Source organism: Sardina pilchardus, chromosome 1 (assembly GCF_963854185.1).
Source record: "Sardina pilchardus chromosome 1, fSarPil1.1, whole genome shotgun sequence".
Lineage (NCBI taxonomy): Eukaryota > Metazoa > Chordata > Actinopteri > Clupeiformes > Clupeidae > Sardina > Sardina pilchardus.
In genome coordinates this window covers 13,012,698-13,032,903 of record NC_084994.1, presented here as the reverse complement: position 1 = coordinate 13,032,903, position 20,206 = coordinate 13,012,698, and the positions used below count along the sequence as shown (strand labels likewise).

The 20,206-nt window shown below is 40.2% G+C and overlaps 1 protein-coding gene across 3 annotated transcripts; it reads right to left on the bottom strand.

The window, feature by feature from the left end:
• Positions 1 to 731: 731 nt before the first annotated feature.
• LOC134082484 (NACHT, LRR and PYD domains-containing protein 12-like) lies at positions 732 to 19,576 on the bottom strand. Of its 3 annotated transcripts, none has more exons than XM_062538229.1 (13): positions 19,499 to 19,576; positions 18,673 to 18,745; positions 16,781 to 16,887; positions 16,326 to 16,439; positions 15,666 to 15,779; positions 13,197 to 13,288; positions 7,954 to 9,742; positions 6,612 to 6,782; positions 6,134 to 6,304; positions 5,727 to 5,897; positions 4,558 to 4,725; positions 3,548 to 3,594; positions 734 to 3,164 (listed from the first exon to the last, which is right to left on the bottom strand). In XM_062538229.1, the coding sequence occupies exons 3-13, from the start codon at positions 16,861 to 16,863 to the stop codon at positions 2,632 to 2,634; spliced, it is 3,453 nt and encodes a 1,150-aa protein (XP_062394213.1). In that variant the 5' UTR covers positions 16,864 to 16,887; positions 18,673 to 18,745; positions 19,499 to 19,576; the 3' UTR covers positions 734 to 2,631. The 3 variants fall into 3 exon arrangements, with proteins under 3 accessions (XP_062394229.1, XP_062394213.1, XP_062394221.1); XM_062538237.1 differs by having other exon boundaries at positions 19,505 to 19,562; XM_062538245.1 differs by lacking the exon at positions 4,558 to 4,725 and having other exon boundaries at positions 732 to 3,164.
• Between the last annotated feature and the right edge of the window lie 630 nt (positions 19,577 to 20,206).

Below are 20,206 nucleotides of genomic sequence, written 5' to 3'. Positions count from 1 at the left end.
TGTACACTCTTGGGGAAAAAAGGTGCTATATAACCAAATTTATAGAATTTATATTAGACTAACTGGACATTTGGATCCTTGCTGTTTGGGGTTTGTTCTACCCACAACAGGTCCACTGTTTTTTTTTTTTTTTTCATTTGTTTGGTCAAATATCCTTTGTGGGTTGGTAAACATGACTTCCAAATGCACAGCATATCTCCCAAGGACACAGTGAAGTGTGTTGGGGTCTTCAGGGGTTTTGTTTCGAGTCCCCTTTAGGATGCAGCAGAGTTTGATCCTTTCACCAGCACCTGGAGTCTGTGGCTGTGACTAGCAGACTTGGAAATTAGGTCCTACTGTATGTCCACAATTCTGAACTACCCTTCCAATGCCTTGTGAAATGGGACATGTTTCACCTGAGGGGGCAGTGGCACTAACATTTTGTTTCCTACTACACCACATACCAATTCAGTTGCTTGGAAATGTCACAAAAAACAAACATGCCTTGTTTTATTGTTATTATTATCATGGTAATTTGTTATGGAGACTTCAAATTGTGGGAAAACATGAATAAAGTGATTTATTTGAAAGGACAAATAATGACTGATACCAAATAAAAAATAACTTTTTAAAAATATCCTCAATATCACGCTCAATGCACGTTTTTCAAAAATCTAGGGAACATTATATCATATGACTTGTTTTGTCCCTATAGGACATGTTCATATCAACACAAGCAAATATGTTTCTGGGGATGTGCTGAAATTAAATATATCAAAACAGCTATTTAAAACAAAAAAATAAATATCAACAAAACGCAAACATGTAGGCTAGCTCAATATCAGTATGCACATATACAGGGAATATCAGCATCTGAAAGAAATTCAGTGAATAACCATTTGCATTGTATCATCAAAGCAGTGGTGTATGAACAGAATACACACGTCAATATTTCAGTAGCATCTCAGCATCACACGTGTGTATGAAGAGGAGTGTGTTCCTGCTGCATGAGGAGGTCATGTGATCTGGGACAGCGATACTGAAGAGTGAAGCCAACCTTAAACCCTGGACACCAAAGAGAAAAGGTGGACAGGGAGAGACTTACTGTGGTCAGTTGGTGATGTTGTGCAACATTATATGATGTGCTGAAAGTAAATGTATCAAAACAAAACTATTTAAAACTGAAATTAAATATAAATAAAACACAAACATGTAGGCTAAATTTCAGTGGCAAGTGTGTTCCTTCTTTTCACCTGTGCTTAACTTTCACTTGACATGGAGGTACCAATGATTAACTTTTAATGGGTTTCACTCAATGACCAGGCCTCTGTTGTAACTTTATCCTTTTTTATTTGTCTTATTTTTGTAGTCCAGACATTACAGGTGAAAAATCTTAAAAGAGAACACCAACCGTTTACCAATTTGCATATATTTTGTGGAATAAGCGGGATAATGGACTTCACGCTGTGCGGTTATTCAAAGTTAATGCACTTTTCTAGACGGAACGCTTCGCTCTGCTTCGCGTCGGGCCGTATCACCGTCTAGAACGTGCATTAACTTTGAATAACCACACGGTTTGATTACTCTTTTAATTCATTGTGACAGTTAATTTATCATAGTTTAAATTGCAGTTTAATATCTGTGGTGAATTCAAGCTAAAATAATTAATTTAAAATTATTAGTGTTTATGTACAGGATAATGATCGACACGCCGTGCGGTTATTCAAAGTTAATGCACGTTCTAGACGGTGATATGTCCTCTAGAAAAGTGCATTAACTTTGAATAAATGCACGGCGTGAAGTCCATTATCCCGCTTATTCAACAGAAGAATAGTTAGCACACAATTCTAACCCATATAAATATTTACAATTCATATTGACTCCCATCAAATTACAATCTGCAAATTCAGCAAATACATACCTACAATTATTTTCTTATGGCTTAGAAGAAAACATTTAATCAAATAAAGAAAATAATAACAGATCCATTACATTATATTGAATTTAGTCAAGTCAAGTAATAACAAATAAAAGCATAGGCGGGCAATAGTCAAATAGTAGCTTGAAAGGTAAAGATCATAATAAAAAAAGAAAACATAAAATGCACAAGGTAAAGTCATTGAAATATGAAGAAAATTGGAAATAAAAAAAAATAAAAGACAATGTAGAATCATTTTCAAAGATCTTTTTATGTCATCCAAAAGTTGGTTCCAGAGCTGAGCCACATAGCTCCTAAAAGCTTCTTCACCATGTTTAGTTCTAACAGCAGGTTTTAGTAACAGGTTTTTCTCTTGAGACCTGAAAGGACGAGAAGGTGTGTACTACTGAAGCATGTCTGATAGGTATTTACTATTTAGGTCCTGCTGCATTTACTGATTCATAAACAAGCAGTGGTGTTTTAAAGTCAATTCTGTGACTTACTGGAAGCCAGTGCAGGGCCTTATGAATTGGAGCAATTTTAAGTCAGAAAAAAAGCATGTTTTAGTGCATGCAAACATGCACTCGCACACAAACAAACAAACATACAAACAACAATCATACCCATAAAGAGAATAACATGAAAATGGAACGGCCCCAAACCCAGGCCAGACCAAGCCAGATCCACTGCTGTGTGAACAGGTGACAGGTGAACACACCTGTTGGAGGTGGAGCTTAGCACAGGGACACTGAGGTACCAGATAGCCAAACCCTAAACCCTGGACAGAGGGACTCAGTGAATTTGCAGTCGTGGAACGTGTGCAGGTGCGTGAGTGTATTAGCGGAGACGCTGTAGAAGGACAGAGTGCCGTCCGGCCAGTCCAGGTACACTCCTACTCTTCTGGAGCCAGAGGAGGGGGCAGGTATGTCAGTCTGTTCATTTTTGTGCCAGAAAGAGTAAGTCCCAGAAGAGCAGTTCAAAGTCCAGGACTTGTCATTACGTCCCAAAATTATGGCCGCATCCCCCCCTTTCCTCTTGATGCTCTTATAGGCCACAGCTATATCAGCTCTACAGCCACTCCACTCAGCCTCCCAGTAACAGCGTCCAGACAGACCCTCTCTACACAACACATGCCACCACCAATCAAATCTGTCTGGGTGGTCAGGATACGGATGCTCATAATTCACACATGTCACCTTTCTGTTCCCGTCAGTGAGAGAGAGTTCTCTGTGAGCTGTATTTGGATCCAGTGTGAGCTTACAGGCATCTACAGACATTAAGAGAGGAGAGAGGAATATCAGAATATGGACACACACACAAATACGTAAGGGATAACGGCCGACGAGGTGACCGGTTCGATGGAAATAATGGCTAGGTGGAGGTCTAGAACTCCGGCGACGTGCAAAGTACTACAGTAAGCTGTAACATACATACACACACACACACACACACACTTGAGCACCCACACAGAAATCATACACATTTTAAAACACACAAACACACACAGGTCAGGAAACCTTATTATAACACATACACAAACACACATTGCTATCAGACACCAATACAATTCAAGCATACCACACTAAAAGATGTGCATGTGAATCATCACAAATCACATTCACAAATACTAAATAAACAATAAAAACTTACATCTCCGCAAACGTGGTCGTGCTCTGATTTCAGAAACATGGTCAGTTCTGTAAGAAAAACTAAATATCACAGGCATGTTGCAACAGAATGGTCAATCTAGCGTTTTCATACTGGTAAAAGCAAAGCGGAACTCACTTTCACTCAATATGGGAGTGGTTACGGACTATATAGGAAGTGAACACAGTTCAGAATGGAGAGCGTCAGAGTCAAGAGCAACAGAGTTCTGAAGCAGTTGTTACGAGCCTGAAGGAGCGAGATTTTGTTAAAACACAGTCGTCGGTTTTACGAGTCTAAGAACGTTTTCTTTTTTTCTCGGTAACCGGAAACTTTCAATTGTTTACGTTAGCGTGCTAGTTTGTAGCCTACCTCGCGGTCTGGGCGACGCAGATAGTTTCACACAGGCCCAAGCGAACCTGGCACGTCGGCAGCTGACACGTCTTTGAAACTTCGAGCTAATCCACACTGGTTGAAGAGGAATAGTGGTAATATCACAGTACCATTTGACAAATGTCAACCAATGCTCCTTTTTTTGTGCCACCTGTGAAATGCCAGGTGATTTCCATTCCCACAGTCTGCAGCCATATATATTTCCCCTGATTTAAAGAATGAACTAAGGCAGCTGTCCAGCTGTCTTCATCACCTACAACAGCATCCATTTGTCCCACAAGGGGCCATCTCTACAGTAGGTCTCAGAAGGACACAACCATTGAAACCTGCTTCCTGGTTCAACCAATCATTTACAACCATTGTTGATATAGTTACCATTCAAAAGAGAGTGATATCAAATGCTGATTAAACGTTATACTATTTCATAGGTGTCCTCATCTTCACATAATTTCTCTGGACAACTTTAGCAAAGTAAACATTTAAATATTATTGAATGCTAAATCAAAGAGATATATACTTAGATGTAAACAGCTATTCAAATATATCTTTACAAATAGGACACTATGTACTGTAGGTGTGAAGAAATAACTATGGTCTCCACAATGGATAAAATGTGAACATACTTAAATATCTCCAGTTTACAGATAGAATCCTCCAGTTGAGCAGATATCAGCTTCTGTTCTGATTCTCCAAAATGATTGTAGCTGAGATCCAGCTTTTTTAACGGCTTTGAAGTCAGGGCTGAAGCAAGACAAATACAACTCTTCTCTGAGATGAGACAATCAGAGAGCCTGAGAGATAGAGAGAGAGAGAGAGAGAGCAAGAGAGAGAAAGAGAGAATCCTTGTACTTTTATGCATAGAACTGGTGACATTGTGTCAATCTGAAGTTATTAGTTCATTATACAACATACAGTATAGGTCTGGTTATATTTTTTTTTTTTGACTGGACAGTTCTTTCTACTAGAAATCAGTCTGCTTTTGGTACTGAATTATTCAATGCGAATTAATAAAGGAATTTCCACGACCTACTATATAATATATAAAATGTGATTTTGGTTCAAACAAGTAGCCTAATGATGCTTCGCAAAACAGCAATTTTTGATACCTTCATTATAAAGAACAGGACCTTCAATATAAGGCCACAAGATCAAATACAACATAAAACAATGATCGTTTTAATTTTAGAATACTTATTAATGCCTTATAAATTGGTAAGGCAGCGAAGGGCAGCGAAGAGTAGTGAAAGGCGTGGAATTCTGGGAGTTGTTGCCTTTCATTCACTTGAGTCTAAAAAACATTTTTCTGCTTTTTCTCCCATCTCAGATGAAAATGAAGGAATTATGTCAGACCATTCAAAAATATGACTGGGTTTCTAACAATATAAAGCTTAATGCAAATAGGTGAAATGCTCCTTGCGTGTCTCTATGGCAAGGCATGTTCATAAGTGGTTGTGAGATCCTAGCAAATCCAAATCAAGACGTTGCATCCTAATTTGTTTGACAAAGAAACACTTTTTTGCTTTTACTTTATTCATTGCAATGCAGTGAACAGTTGTTGTAAAGAATCATCATGAGTGCACACACAGACTAACTCAGGTCAATTCAGGTCAGATCGATCACAGATCGAGCACATATCTCTGACATGGGTAGCCTAGACTGCTGACACACACACACACACACACACACACACACACACACACACACACACTTTAAGCTAAGCATAGTTAAGCATACAACACTATCAAGTAGCCTAACAAATGTCAGTAGCTTAACTGCATGGCTTTACACCAACCTTAAGGTCTCTAGTTTGCAGTGGGGACTAGACAGTCCCTTAGAGAGAAGTTGAACTCCAGAATCTTTCAAGTCATTGTAACTCAGGTCCAGCTCTATCAGGTAGTTTGGTGACTGTAGAATAGTAGCCACAATTCCACAGGACTTCTCTAAGAGTTTGCATTCAGCAAGTCTGCATAACAATATGAGAAAATATAAAATATTACAGAGGTGAATTCATGGAAAAGATACTGTCTAAACAGCATAATTAAGATACATTATTCCTCTGTAATGATACATACTGTACAAGAGCACAAAAATCATTCACATGTACAGTATAACTACACACACACACACACACACACACACACACACACACACACACACACACACACACACACACAGAGGAAATGCATGGCCTACACCAACCTTAATGTCTGCAGTTTGCAGTTGGGACTAGACAGTCCCTTAGAGAGAAGCTGAACTCCAGAATCCCCCAGGACATTGTGACTCAGGTCCAGCTCTATCATGGAGTTTGGAGATTGTAGAACAGTAGTCACAAGTGCACAGGACTTCTCTGAGAGTTTACAGTCAGCAAATCTGCAGCGTTTGACATAATTATGACAATATGGAACGAATTAGGCAAGGTTACCATAAATACTGAAATATAAATCAATTTCTGTAAGTGTGCATTCAGGAAGTCTGCCATAGTCTGCCTTAAAAATCTAAATCAAATCAATGCAAGTATTTATACATGATATTGTGGCAGATCTGGGTAGCCTAGACTGTGCTGAAAAAAACAATATGTAGCATGTGTGAATGGCACTTACAATGACCAGGATAAATGCTTCTAACTAGAGGTAGTGAAAATGCCCTTAAAACAGCTTAGGGCTCATATTAAACCAACCTTAATGTCTGCAGTTTACAGTGGGGACTAGACAGTGCCTTAGAGAGAAGCTGGACTCCAGAATCTTTCAAGTCATTGTAACTCAGGTCCAGCTCTATCAGGAAGTTTGGCGAATGTAGAACAGCAGCCACACTTTCAAAGGACTTGTCTGTCAGTGTGCATTCAGCAAGTCTGCATAACAACACGAGAAAAGAGAATATATTGCAGAAATGGTTAAGTGGAAGGGATAATCAATAAATCAACATAATCAAGAGACATTATTGTCCTATAATGACAGCACACAGATCATTCAAATGGACTCTATGCCCACACACACATACACACACACACAATAAATATAATAGTTTTAGAAATTGATAGATGAACTATATACAGTAAATACAAACAATATATTAATAGCTCACTCTAACTCTTTTCATTTCTTCGCCAATTTCACTCTTTTGTTGTCACATTTTTCTCTATGAAGCTCTGTTAATTGATTGATTGTCTGCTACAGCTGTGGGGTGTATATTTCACAAATAAGGTAAGTATCATTTGATGAACTTTTCAAGGACAATCTTGTTGTGACAACTGAATGCACTTAACAAGATGTGCTCTCAGGGTCTGCTTACAGTTGGAAAGTGCAATAATAAACAAACTAAATAAGTGTTTGTTGTACAGTATGTACTTTATGGAAAGTATGAATACAACTCCAACTAAATATAGAGGAAATGCACCGACAGCAGTCTGTAGAAAGAGATCTCTGAATTTCTGTGGCATAGCAGCTCTTTCCATTTCAACTTTGGAAGAGGTGGAGGATTGTGTTCCTGTGTTACCCTATCCTGTGTTTCTTTGTTCCTACCCAAACACAGAAAGTTGCTAGGTCGTTAAGCCTATAGAGGGCCTACTCAGACAATGGCAGAAATGACATTCATCATGAGATTATGTGCCATCCAAATGATTTTGGAAGTGTTGTGTAAAGGGTGAATTCTTTAAATCAAGTTTTGAATTTGATTTTAGGTTCTAACAAGACAAATCCCTGTGCACTGGCCTTTTTGTCGATACTCAGCAATATCAGATTTCAAAAGTAAAGATCATCACTGCACACTGCTGCAATATTACAAATTGTTTACTTAAGACTAAAAGACACGTCTCCCCACCAACTTCTTCAGCTTTGCTCCCTGTCGCTTGCTCTAAATAAACAACTCATAATATTACACCAGTGTGCCATGATCCTAATTTTTTAAATTGAGGTATCTTTAAATGTTTTGCAATATTGGGCTATAACAGCAGTGGACAACAGTGACTTATTGACAGTGACAGTGGCTATATTTAGTCACCATAGTTAGCACAGTCCTCTCACCGTGCCTTTCTGCAGCACCTCACAGCTGGGATCAGTCTCCTGCGTCCCTCATCGGACGTGTTGTATTTCTTCAGGTCAAACTCATCCAGCACCTCCTCAGACATCAGGAGCATGTTGGCCAGTGCTGAACAGTGGGCAGGAGATAACTGTTCACTCAAATCCTTTGGTGAGTTCAGATATTTGTTAATTTCTTGTTGCAAGGAATGGTCATTCATTTCAAACAGGCAGTGGAAAAGATTGAGGCATCTTTCAGGAGAGAGATCTTCTCTTTTGAGCTCCTTAATGTAGTTGCATATTTTCTTGATACTCTCTGAGCTGTTGAGTGGATGTGTGAGTAGTCCTTGCAGAAGTCTCTGATTGGTCTCTAACGAGATACCCATAAGGAAACGAAGGAAGAGATCCAGGTGTCCATTTTTGCTCTGCAAAGCTTTGTTCACGGCTTTCTCAAGAAAATCTTCTAACTGGGTTTTCTCTGCTAAAAATGCAAGAATACTCATTTTGTCACTCACAGTCTCAGCCACAGACATAAAGACATGAAGCGCTGCCAGAAACTCCTGGACACTCAGATGCACAAAGCAGTAGACTTTCCTCTGGTGAAACACAGATTCTTCCTTGAAGATCTCAGTGCACATGCCAGAGAACACTGAGGCTTCACTGACATCAATGCCACATCCTCGCAGGTCCTCCTCATAAAACATCAGATTCCCGTTTTCTAAATTCTTGAATGCCAGTTCTGCTAACTTGAGTAAAATTTCTCTCTGAGATTCCAGAGGGTTTTCATGATTTGCTTCAGTTCCACTCTGATATTTCTGATTCTTCCTGGTGGTCTGGATGAGCAAGAACTGTATGAACATCTCAGTCAGAGTTGTGGGTATTGCCTGGGTGTTGCCCTGTTCCAGCATCTGTTGTAGTACAGTGGCTGCAATCCAACAGAAGACTGGAATGTGGCACATGATGTAGAGACTCCTGCATATCTTTATGTGTGAGATGATTCTGTTGGCCTGACTCTCATCACTGATCTTCTTCCTGAAGTACTCTTCCTTCTGTGGGTCATTGAATCCACGTATTTCTGTTACCCGGCCAATGTACTGAACAGGAATCTGACCAGCTGCTGCAGGTCGTGAGGTTATCCAGATGAGTGCAGAGGGAAGCAGAGTTCCCTGAATGAGGCTTGTTATCAGAAGATCCACTGATGATGTTTGTCTTACATCAAACAAATTTCTGTTCTGTTTCAGATCCAAGGTCAACCGACTCTCATCCAAACCATCAAAGATGAACACAACCTGACAGTCTTTGTATTCTTCAGAGTCATTCAGCTCCTTCAGCTCAGGGTGGAAATCAAGCAGGAGGCTGTGAAGACTATACTGATCACTCCTGACTAAATTCAGCTCACGGAAAGACAGGGGAAATATAAAATCTACATCCTGATTGGCTACCTCATCTGTCCAGTCAAGAATGAACTTCTGCACTGAGACTGTTTTTCCAATGCCAGCAACACCTTTGGTCATCACAGTTCTGATGTGCTTCTTCTGTCCAGGTAAGGGCTTGAAGATGTCATTGCAGTTAATTAGTGTGTCTTCTGTGGTTTGAGATCTGGATGCTGACTCTCCTTGCAAAACCTCATGTTCCCTATTCACTCCTTCACTTTCTCCCTCTGTGATGTAGAGCTCTGTGTAGATTGTACTGAGGAGTATCTCAGCTCCTGGTTTGACGATGCCTTCAGATATGTTCTCAAACCTCCTCTTCAGACTGGCTTTGTGATTCCCTATAACTCTCATTAGGTCCTCATCTGTTTAAAAATACAATGAAAAAAATAATTATATTAACCACAAGTACTAATAAATGAAAATATTTTGCAATGTTTGCAATTGTTCAGGGGTGCGTTTCCCGAAATCATCGTAAGCCTACGATGATCGTAAAGTCCCTCTTACGAACGTCTTAAGGTTTTCCGACTGTTTCCCGAAACCATTGTAACTTAAGAGCATCGTGAAAACACTTGTAGATCTACGGATGTTCCAGAGTTCTCGTTGCTGACTGAGACCCCATTTCCACATACACGGGTCTCTTGAGACTTTTCCCTTCGTTTGCACCTTTCGTGTACACACAAACGGTGATTTTGCCTCTGAATACGATTCTTTCTAAAAACTCCGGCAAAAGTGGAGATCTAGGAAAACTCTGCTTTCGCGTTTGAATGTACACTGAGGAAAACGGAGGAAAAAAAAGTTTTACGCAATCTACGCGCCAAAAGTGTGACCTTTTGTGTACACAGCTGTCAGACTCTAGTAAAATGGAAGCAGCCCAGTGGGGTATACTACGAATCTCGATTAGTGGGTTAGCGAGGTATGTTGCGCTCAAAGCCAGGGTATGCTGTCATACGAAAGTGGATTTGTTTTAGCGTCGCTGTATCACCATGGTATCTTATGCTCGCAAACAAACCTGGTCGGGAGCAGGTTATGTGCTAAGTTATAGCTCAAATCGTGAAAAACTACCGCCCTCTGGCCAATTCTAACCAATCCATTATCTCACGTGTGCTAATCTGTCATACTTAGAACAGGTTCAGCCCCGCCTCTGCAAACATTTTGAAACTCGAAGGGGCTTTTAACTATGTTGCGCGTGCAAATATGTCACTACTATGGGCGTGCATACCATGCAATATTTGATGACCATCGATTTTTTGATGTTATGGGTTAGACACTAAAAAAGACCACCCTAGATTTCTCTGCCGCTCATAAATGGGGAAGTAATCGTTGGTTAACCTAGGCTGTCTTGTGCGTCTCCACGTTTCCCGATTGGTCAAAGTCACCCCAACCACGAGAACGCGCACAGATCTGAGCTGAAAGCCTAGTTGGACAAATTCATCCTTGAGTGAGTTTCGTGGTAGCCTACCACTCAACTCTGATTGCGACTTTCGTTTTTAGCAATCCAGGTTATCCAAAGAAAACCTGGTTATGTTCAACGAGATTCGTAGTAGCCTATAGGCTACCCCACGGGTAGCGGTAGCATTTCTTTTGGTGGAAGCACTTTTTATATGTTTGCATTTGCAAATACAGATCCTTTATTATGTAGAGGAACAGAGACATGTTAGGGCTCAACTTCAACTCAACTTCGCCGTCTGTCCACACAAATGAACCTCGCGCCATTGCTGGTTTGAGAAGGAAGGACCAGGAAGTCGCTCGTGTTAGTTGTTGTTGTCGATGAGGCTTTTGATTGGCTTGCATGGCTTTCTCCTTCCTGCTACACTGCCGCCCATAGGCTTGGTGTAGTTATGATGACTCTAAACAGCGTATTTATGCGGATTAATGTACACGGACACTATTTTGAAAACTATGTGTGTGCACGATGTTATTTTGGAAAACGGAGGGAGGGAAATATTTGTTTATCAAAATACCCTGCTATGTGGAAACGTAGCCTGAGAGCATCGTAACGCTATGCCTCAGTGGAGTCACCAGCAGGATATGCAGGGGGATTACAACTAAGATTATAATGATCCAATTTACGTTACCATTCTTTATTGTATTACTTGTGATGATTCAGATTTTAGCGTGCAAAATAGCATTCATTCAATGGACATAATGATGTTATCAAAACCGGACAAAAATAGCCTACAAACAAGTTAGGAAACGAGACGTCGCCAGAAAAGTTTGCCATTATCTTTTTGTGTAGCCTTTTATTTTTTTATTTTTTATTAGGCTTAAGGTAAAAACAGAGAAAGGAATATGTGGCTATAGTCTGTGCTGTGTCAAAATCTAAGCCTAGGCTATGTTATTTAAGCCTACACATTTCCTCATTTTCTTATCAACCTCTTTATTCAAACGTGACACCTCGAAACATTATTGCACAGGCAGCACACCGTGCTCTCACAAGTAGGTTAGCAAAGAACTGGCATGAACGATGTAGGAGTAAGCTAGCCGAAGCCTAATATGTTACATATCCTATCTAACAAATATAAAAACAGGGCAACAATCTAATGTTAAATAATAAAAAGTATGTATGCCTGTGTGTGGTATATGGCCTGGCCTAGGCTACTTGGAATGCTTACATGCAGATGTCAAAGGTTTTCTATTCTCGTATTGATGTGAATTAATGTATAGATCCGGGGCCGGTTTCACTAAGATAGACTGTGACTATAACTTAGACTAAGGGTATAGTCAGACTTAGCATAGACGTCTAAATAATAGTGTTGTACAAAGCAGTTAAGACACAGACTATCCTAAGTAGGACTAGATGCAAAGAATTGTGGGTAATCTGGGTATTTTAAGACTCTTTTCAAAACAAAAAACATGGCCGACCGAGTGGACACTAACCACGTAGCTTTTACTCACTCAGAGAAACTGCATTTTGGAGGAGTTTAACACGTATAAAGACTTTTTTTGTGTCATGTATAGTGGCTAGTGTGGTTGTCGTTGCTGGCTAACGTAACAGATAAATATTTTGCTCCCGTCTTGTCCTACCCATGTTCTATCCCACTTTACCTATCGAGGCAGCGTAACATTAGCTGGCTAGGAAGCTACGTTACTTTCACCAACCTACCAGTCCGCATGCTCTTTTAATGTGTGCATAACACGTTTGAGGTCGTTTACATTTTATTCGTAGGCAGGAACATACATTGTTGCCTTAATCTAGCCAGGTTAGTTTAAAGCAGACGCTGTTGACTCATAGGACTGAAGCCCTACATTAGCTAGCCATGCTAGCCTGCTTTCAAATGGATAAGCTGACATAATTTAGCACCTTTTCGGTTGTTATCATGGTGATATAGCCCTTTAGACCCACGTTAGCCTGGGGGTGAGGTGTCTATTTTTTAAAGTCTAAAATTAGATAGTCTTAACTTTTGTGAAACTGGCTTACTTGCATTAGACTGATCTATAAAGAAACATAAGACCTATCTTAAGCCACAGACCAGTCTAAACTACCTTAGTGAAACAGGCCCCCGAAGTTCAGACGGTAGGCTAAGCTGTGACGTGCAGTCACCTGACATCACCATCAATCAAATTAGGGGATATTTCAGAACTTGTCTCGTGGACAGCTCCCCTTAAGAGCATCGTAAGATCAGTGCACGCGCGTTCACGCTACGAGCATGTTTGGGAAACAGTCGGCAAAACCAAACGATCGATCTTAAGATGAATCGTAGAAAACCCTCGTAAGAGTGTCTATCCATCGTTATCGGGAAACGCACCCCAGATCGTTAATTCTCAGAAAACCAGATAAATTCAATGTATTTTGAAAAAGCCCAAAGCTACACTCACCCAGTTCCTTCTTTCTGCTGATGACTGGCTCACTCTGTACCTGCTCACACGCTCCATGCCTGGTTTGATCCCGGCTCAGATTAGCCATTGATCTACAAGGATATCAGACAAAGAACACATGGACTAATGCAAATATTGCACCTCAGACAATCTACTGATTAAATTGTGACATATTCATCTTTATTCTGAAGTCAGATGCAAGTCTCGGTTTACAGAGGTAAAGGACCCTTTCCACATATGAGACAGAACAATTACAGAAAATAACTGCACTACTTCAAGTGTCACAACTGCAGTTTGGGAAGAATTTGTTCTTATGCAGGAATTGCAATGTTTTGGACACAAAAAAAAGCTATATTGTAGTACATAGTACTGTACTTGTAGGAGCTGGGTTAGCATTCATTGGGGGTTCAATACACTATACACACTTTCACTATTGTTTGACCTTTAATTTAAATTCCAAAGAAACAAACATTTGGTAAACATATAAATAATGACCTAATTACATGTGGCAATGCCAAGGATAGTGGGCCAGTTAGTGCAGACGTGCAAGAGGAAGCAGGTGAATTAGTACACAGCTGAGAGAGAGAGTAAGTAGTGTGGGGTAATAGAGGGGTGGGTAGTGTGGAGGTAGTAGAGGGGTGGTTGGGTAGTATGAGTGGGTGGGTAGAGGGGTGGGTGGACAGTATGGAGGTAGGGGTGTGGGTGGGTGGGTATTAGAGGGGTGGGTATGGGGGTACTAGAGGGGTGGGTGGGGTAGTAGTAGAGGGGTGGTATTATGGATGTAGTAGAGGGGTGGTTGGGTAGTGGTGGTAGTAGAGGGGTGGGTAATATGGGGGTAGTAGAGGGGTGGGTGAGATAGTAGAGGGGTGGGTGGGGTATAGAGAGGTGGGTGGACAGTATGGAGGTAGTAGAGGGGTGGGTGGGTATGGAGGAAGAGGGGTGGGTGGGTAGTATAGGGGTATTAGAGGGGTGGGTGGGTAGTATGGAGGTAGTAGAGGGGTGGGTATGGGGGTAGTTGAGGGGTAGATGGGGTAGTAGAGAGGTGGGTGGACAGTATGGAGGTAGTAGAGGGGTTCTACTAAAAGAAAATCTGTTGGGATTTTTTACCCCTTTGTTGCGCACTGTCCACCTACATGAACAGTAAAATAACTTCTATATAAAATCATATCTTCTTGTAACCCATATACAAGGCTAACAACAGCTCCACACTTCAACAGTGTAATTAGGTTCTTCACATTTAAAACAAGGCATTGACAATGTTGTATGTGTGCTAAACGTTTATTTAGAGATTTTATACAGACACTACCTGGAGTAACTTTTCTGCTTGTTTTCTGAGGAGAATTTAAAGGGATATTCCGCCATTTTTGGAAATACGCTCATTTTCCACCTCCCCTCGAGCAAAACAATCGATATTTACCTTGTTCCCGTTCATCCAGCCATTCTGTGAGTCTGGCGATACAACTTTTAGCTTCAGCCTAGCATAGATCACTGAATCGGATTAGACCATTAGCTTCTCGCCTGCTAGCTTCATGTTTAAAAGTGACTAAGATTTCTGATAATTTTCCCATTTAAAACGCGTCTCCTCTCAAGTTAGAAAGTGCAATAAGACCAACTGAAAATGAAACCTGGCGTTTTTCTAGGCTGATTCGACATGGAACTACACTCCGATCTGGCGTAATAATCAAGGCAACTTGCAAACGTACCATAGGCGCAGTGATATCGTACGCAGCATCTGAAAATAGTCCCCATAGACATCAAGCAGTAGTAGTGCCAGTAGCTGCAAGTTGCCTTGATTATTACGCCAGATGAGAATGTAGTTCCATGTCAAATCAGCCTAGAAAAATGGCAGGGTTCATTTTCAGTTGGTCTTATTGCACTTTCTAACTTGAGAGGACACACGTTTTAAATGGGAAAATTACCAGAAATATTAGTCACTTTTAAACATGAAGCTAGCAGGCGAGAAGCTAATGGTCTAATCCGATTCAATGATCTATGCTAGGCTGAAGCTAAAAGTTGTATCGCCAGACTCACAGAATGGCTGGATGAACGGGAACAAGGTAAATATCGATTGTTTTGCTCGAGGGAAGGTGGAAAATGAGCGTATTTCCAAAAATGGCGGAATATCCCTTTAAGACTCAATAAGTCTATAGATGACATGCCCCCTCCCTCCTCCTATTGAATGCTCACAGTTCTCCTTCCGTCAACAACACGAGATCCACACTTGTTGATTGACTTTCAGATTTTAATAGCTGTTTCATAACAAACTAGACTGATGACTACTCACTCTAGTCCTGATGGAGCTGGTTCACGGCTTCATTGATTCACACGTTTCATTGCAGAAGGAATCTCTCTATCTATCTCATGCATGTGTGTGTGTGTGTGTGTGTGTGTGTGTGTGTGTGGCATTGTCTGTGACAACACTGACATTTGTAGATAGCCTATAAAAACTACAGACTGATAACTACTCACGTTAGACCTGATGGAACTGGTTCACTGCTGAAGTCAGGAGCTCCACCCATGGACTTATCGCTCCTCATGGACACACAGCTGGGCACTGGAGATGGAGGTCTGTGTGTCTGTGGGCTGGTTACATGAGGAGACACAAGAAACTGGTTAGCATCAACTCATACCTCTGTGGAGGAATTACATTTCTTCACACGTTTCACTGCAGAAGGAATCTCTCATGGATGTGTGTGTGTGTGTGTGTGTGTGTGTGTGTGTGTGTGTGTGTGTGTGTGTGTGTGTGTGTGTGTGTGTGTGTGTGTATAAAATGGCTGTGCAATTTACAGTTGTTTATTGTAGATTTCACCGTGACATTACTGTATATGATTTTTACAGCAGAACGTTGTAAAGTTCACAATAAAATAATAATAAAAAAAACCCTAAAGACTGATGACTACTTACTTTTGACCTTTGATTTCGATGGTACCCCCTTGTAAGTCAATTGTGAAAGTAATGCAACTGTGTGTGTGTGTGTGTGTGTGTGTGTGTGTGTGTGTGTGTGTGTGTATGTGTGTGTGTGTGTGTGTGTGTGTGTGTGTGTGTGTGTGTGTGTGTGTGTGGCATTGTCTGTGACAACACTGACATTTCTAGATAGCCTATAAAAACTACAGACTGATAACTACTCACGTTAGACCTGATGGAACTGGTTCACTGCTGAAGTCAGGAGCTCCACCCATGGACTTATCGCTCCTCATGGACACACAGCTGGGCACTGGAGATGGAGGTCTGTGTGTCTGTGGGCTGGTTACATGAGGAGACACAAGAAACTGATTAGTATCAACTCATTCCTCTGTGGAGAGAACACAATTATTTTTCTAATTTTTAATGAGTCATCAATCATACATTTTGATTTCTTCCAGACATATTTATATTTGCTAATAATGCACTATAATATAAATGTAAGAGATGTGATACGGTTCAGTCTGAAGATATATGTCACACACAAGTTGCTGAGGGGGTCAGTGTGACAACCCTGATTATGAACCAAATCCTTTACATACAGACAATGAGGCACAAATGCACCAGAGAAGAATTAGAGGGGGTGCGGGGTCAGGTATGATGCATACTGTGGTTTAACTTACCCTCCATCAGAGTGTGTTTGTTTGGTTCTTTGTTGCACACAGCCGTGTGCTGCAGCCTCCTCTCTCTCCTGAGAGCCACTCATCCTAGCAGCAGTGGGAGAGTCTCTCTGTGAATGTGAATGAAGTATATGCAGCTTGATGTCTTGTTTCACGTGTCACAGGTATTCTATACATTATAGCAGTAGCTCAACATGAACCACCATCTTTGTTTTCAGTATTCTGACAAGAAGAAGAAACAACAAATATGACACAAGAACAAAGATAAGATGACGAAAGACAAGCACAATGACAGGAACACACATGTAAACTCAAACAGAAGCCACGGCAGCAGGAATTTGTGAATTTCTCCAGGAATTTAGAGGGCAGTCTGTTATGATGTAGCCCACCCAGAGGCCATTTAATGTGTACCCAATACAGTGAGTTTATGCTGATGTGTTGTTCCCTTCCAGTGATTTTTTACTGACACTATTGTTTGTCTCAGACTCTGTAGAGAACTGGCTGGACTTGTCTCAGGAGGTGTGATACTATCCAGAGCATGACACGACATTAACTCTTTCCTCCCTATTCATTTACATGCTGACATACATTTGAGTGAGTTTGTTAAAAAAAAAAAAACATTACACTAAAATAAACAACATTTAAACTTAAATGGTCTGATAAAAGGGCCAAGTAAAAGGCTATCCTGTTGATGTCATCAAAACACATAGAATTGTTGATCTTGACATTTCCAATGGGGCAGACAACCAAATACAAAATCAAGTCAAAACTTAAACAGATACCATAACAGGATCAGTGGTTGGATAGGCACTGAGATCTGGTGGACTCACCACATTATTAGGCTTTTAAATCAATACAGTCATAAACATGAATGTAAAAATACACAACAGATGTTTACTTTAGCTCAATTACCATATACATCATTTATGGTTAATTTGTGCCATTTAACCCTGTGAGATAACATTTCTGATCATATGATAATTTTTTGTTTCTTTGTGAGAAAATGAAGAAATTCCATTATAAAAAAGGTGAAAAAATAGATACATTTTTAGCATTATTATTATTATTTATTTATTTTTTTTGTCATTTTATTTTGTAAGGGACCACGTACAGTTTTTAACATAAATGTTTCCATTTAATGCACTGTACCAGAGTTAGCCTTTACATCCTAATAAGCTAATTTACATCCGTAGTCCCCCGTATTGGTGCTTATTTCTTGACTGAAATGTAACAACTGTGTTACATAGTTTGGGAATAGCAGGTGCAGAAAGACAATATTCCAGCACACATATACCTACACTGAGACACGCACACATACAGACACACATACATACACAGAGACAGACACACACAGAGACAGACAGACAGACAGACAGACAGACAGACAGACATTGCCCCTATACTTATAACACTCGGGTCCAATAGACCCAAACACTTCATATGTAATAGTTCAGTGTACCATGTGTAGTCATTGAAAATAAGTTATTTTTTCATGTTCTTCACAGAAAATGAGCCAAGGTCAATGAGTTTGACTTAGAAGAAATAATATATTGCATATTGTTTCTTTTAGCAAGTTTGAAAATGGGTCCCACAGACCTGCACACCTTACATGAGTTAAACTGCTATTAATAGGGCCACAAATATGACTCCATACAAACACATTACATACAAGGTACAAAGTGGTATACAACATAACAGGATCAATGGTTGGAAATGCATGGGTATGGAGATCGTCATTCTGCTCTTAATTAAATTGCTTAAGTTAATTAATAGGGCCACAAATAGGACCCCATACAAACATTACATATTATGGCATACTGTATACAGATACATCCAAACGTCAAGATAAATAGTATAGTGCATACAACTCATATTTAGAGAACAAAGGAACTTACAGTTTTGAATTTTATTCAGTTGTCATGTCCTTGAATGTGAGACGCTCCCTGTAGAGAACTGGCTGGACTTGTTCTATATCAGGAAGTTAAGTTGTGTTGATATCATCAACAGCAAAACAAGTCATCTCGACATGAATGTTAACTATGTCCACACCCATTCAATAATTCCTCTTCTAGTTATAGTTATAAAACATGTACTGTATGAAAATAACACTGATGTCAGAATCCAGGTCTCACTCTTCCTCTCTCTTGGTCTTCCCTCTAAATGAATGTACAGCAAGTGTATGTGGGGTATTCATTTACTCTGTGTGTATCTTGTGTTTCTGTGTAGTGCATGGCATGTTAGTGTTTTAGGAGGCATGCATGTAGGCTAAGTGACCGAGGTCGTCAAACAACCAAGTTGGGATGAGGGCTAGGGAATGCAGGTGGAAAATAACCAACAGGAGATGCTGTCAGTTCATAAGTCTGAAAACATTTACTTGTTCAATCAGTTTTTATAAGTAATGGTCAAAAGTAGCAAAACATTTTATTCAATACTATATGCAGCAAGCCATAACTTGGAAAATATTAAACTTGGGGCCGAATACACAGATTCCAAAACATCTGCAGTTGTGCCTTAAAATGTCATAAAAGGATCAGTGGTTGGAAATGTATGGGCAATGAGATTGGAATCCTCTTAATGGATTCCAATCCAACTGATATTGATAGGGCCACAAACAGGACTCCAAACAAACATTCCATATAGATATTACATACAGATACATCCAAACACCAAGATAAATTGTATAGTACATACAACTCATATTTAGTAAACAAAGGAACTTACACTTACAGAGTTTTATTCTCTTGTCCTGTCCTTGACTCTCAGACGCTCCCTGTAGAGAACTGGCTGGACTTGTTTTTGTATCAGGAAGTTAAATTGTGTTGATACTATCACCAGCAGAACAAGTCATGTTGTCATGAATGTTTAACTCCTCCCTTCCCATTCATTCAGTTCTCTTCTATAGTTATACGGCATGTACAGTCTTAGGGAAAAAAGGTGCTATATAGAACCAAATTTAAAGAATTTATATTAGACTAACTGGACCTTTGGATCCTTGCTGTTTGGGGTTTGTTCTGCCCACAGCAGGTTTTTCATTTGTTCGGTCAAATATCCTTTGTGGGTTGGTAAACAAGACTTCCAAATGCACAGCATATCTCCCAAGGACACAGTGAAGTGTGTTGGGGTCTTCAGCGGTTTTGTCTCGAGTCCCCCTTATGATGCAGCAGAGTTCGATCCTTTCACCAGCATCTGGAGTCTGTGGCTGTGACTAGCAGACTTGGAAATTAGGTCCTATGTCCAAGATTCTGAACTACCCTTCCAATGCCTTGTGAAATGGGACATGTTTCACCTGAGGGGGCACTAACATTTTGTTTCATTGTAAATGTTCATTTTGGTGTCCCCAAAACATCTGTAACTGCAATTATTCTGTGAATGGGACTTGGTAAAATATGGGTACTTTACACACTAAATGTCCATATACTTTGCCATTTC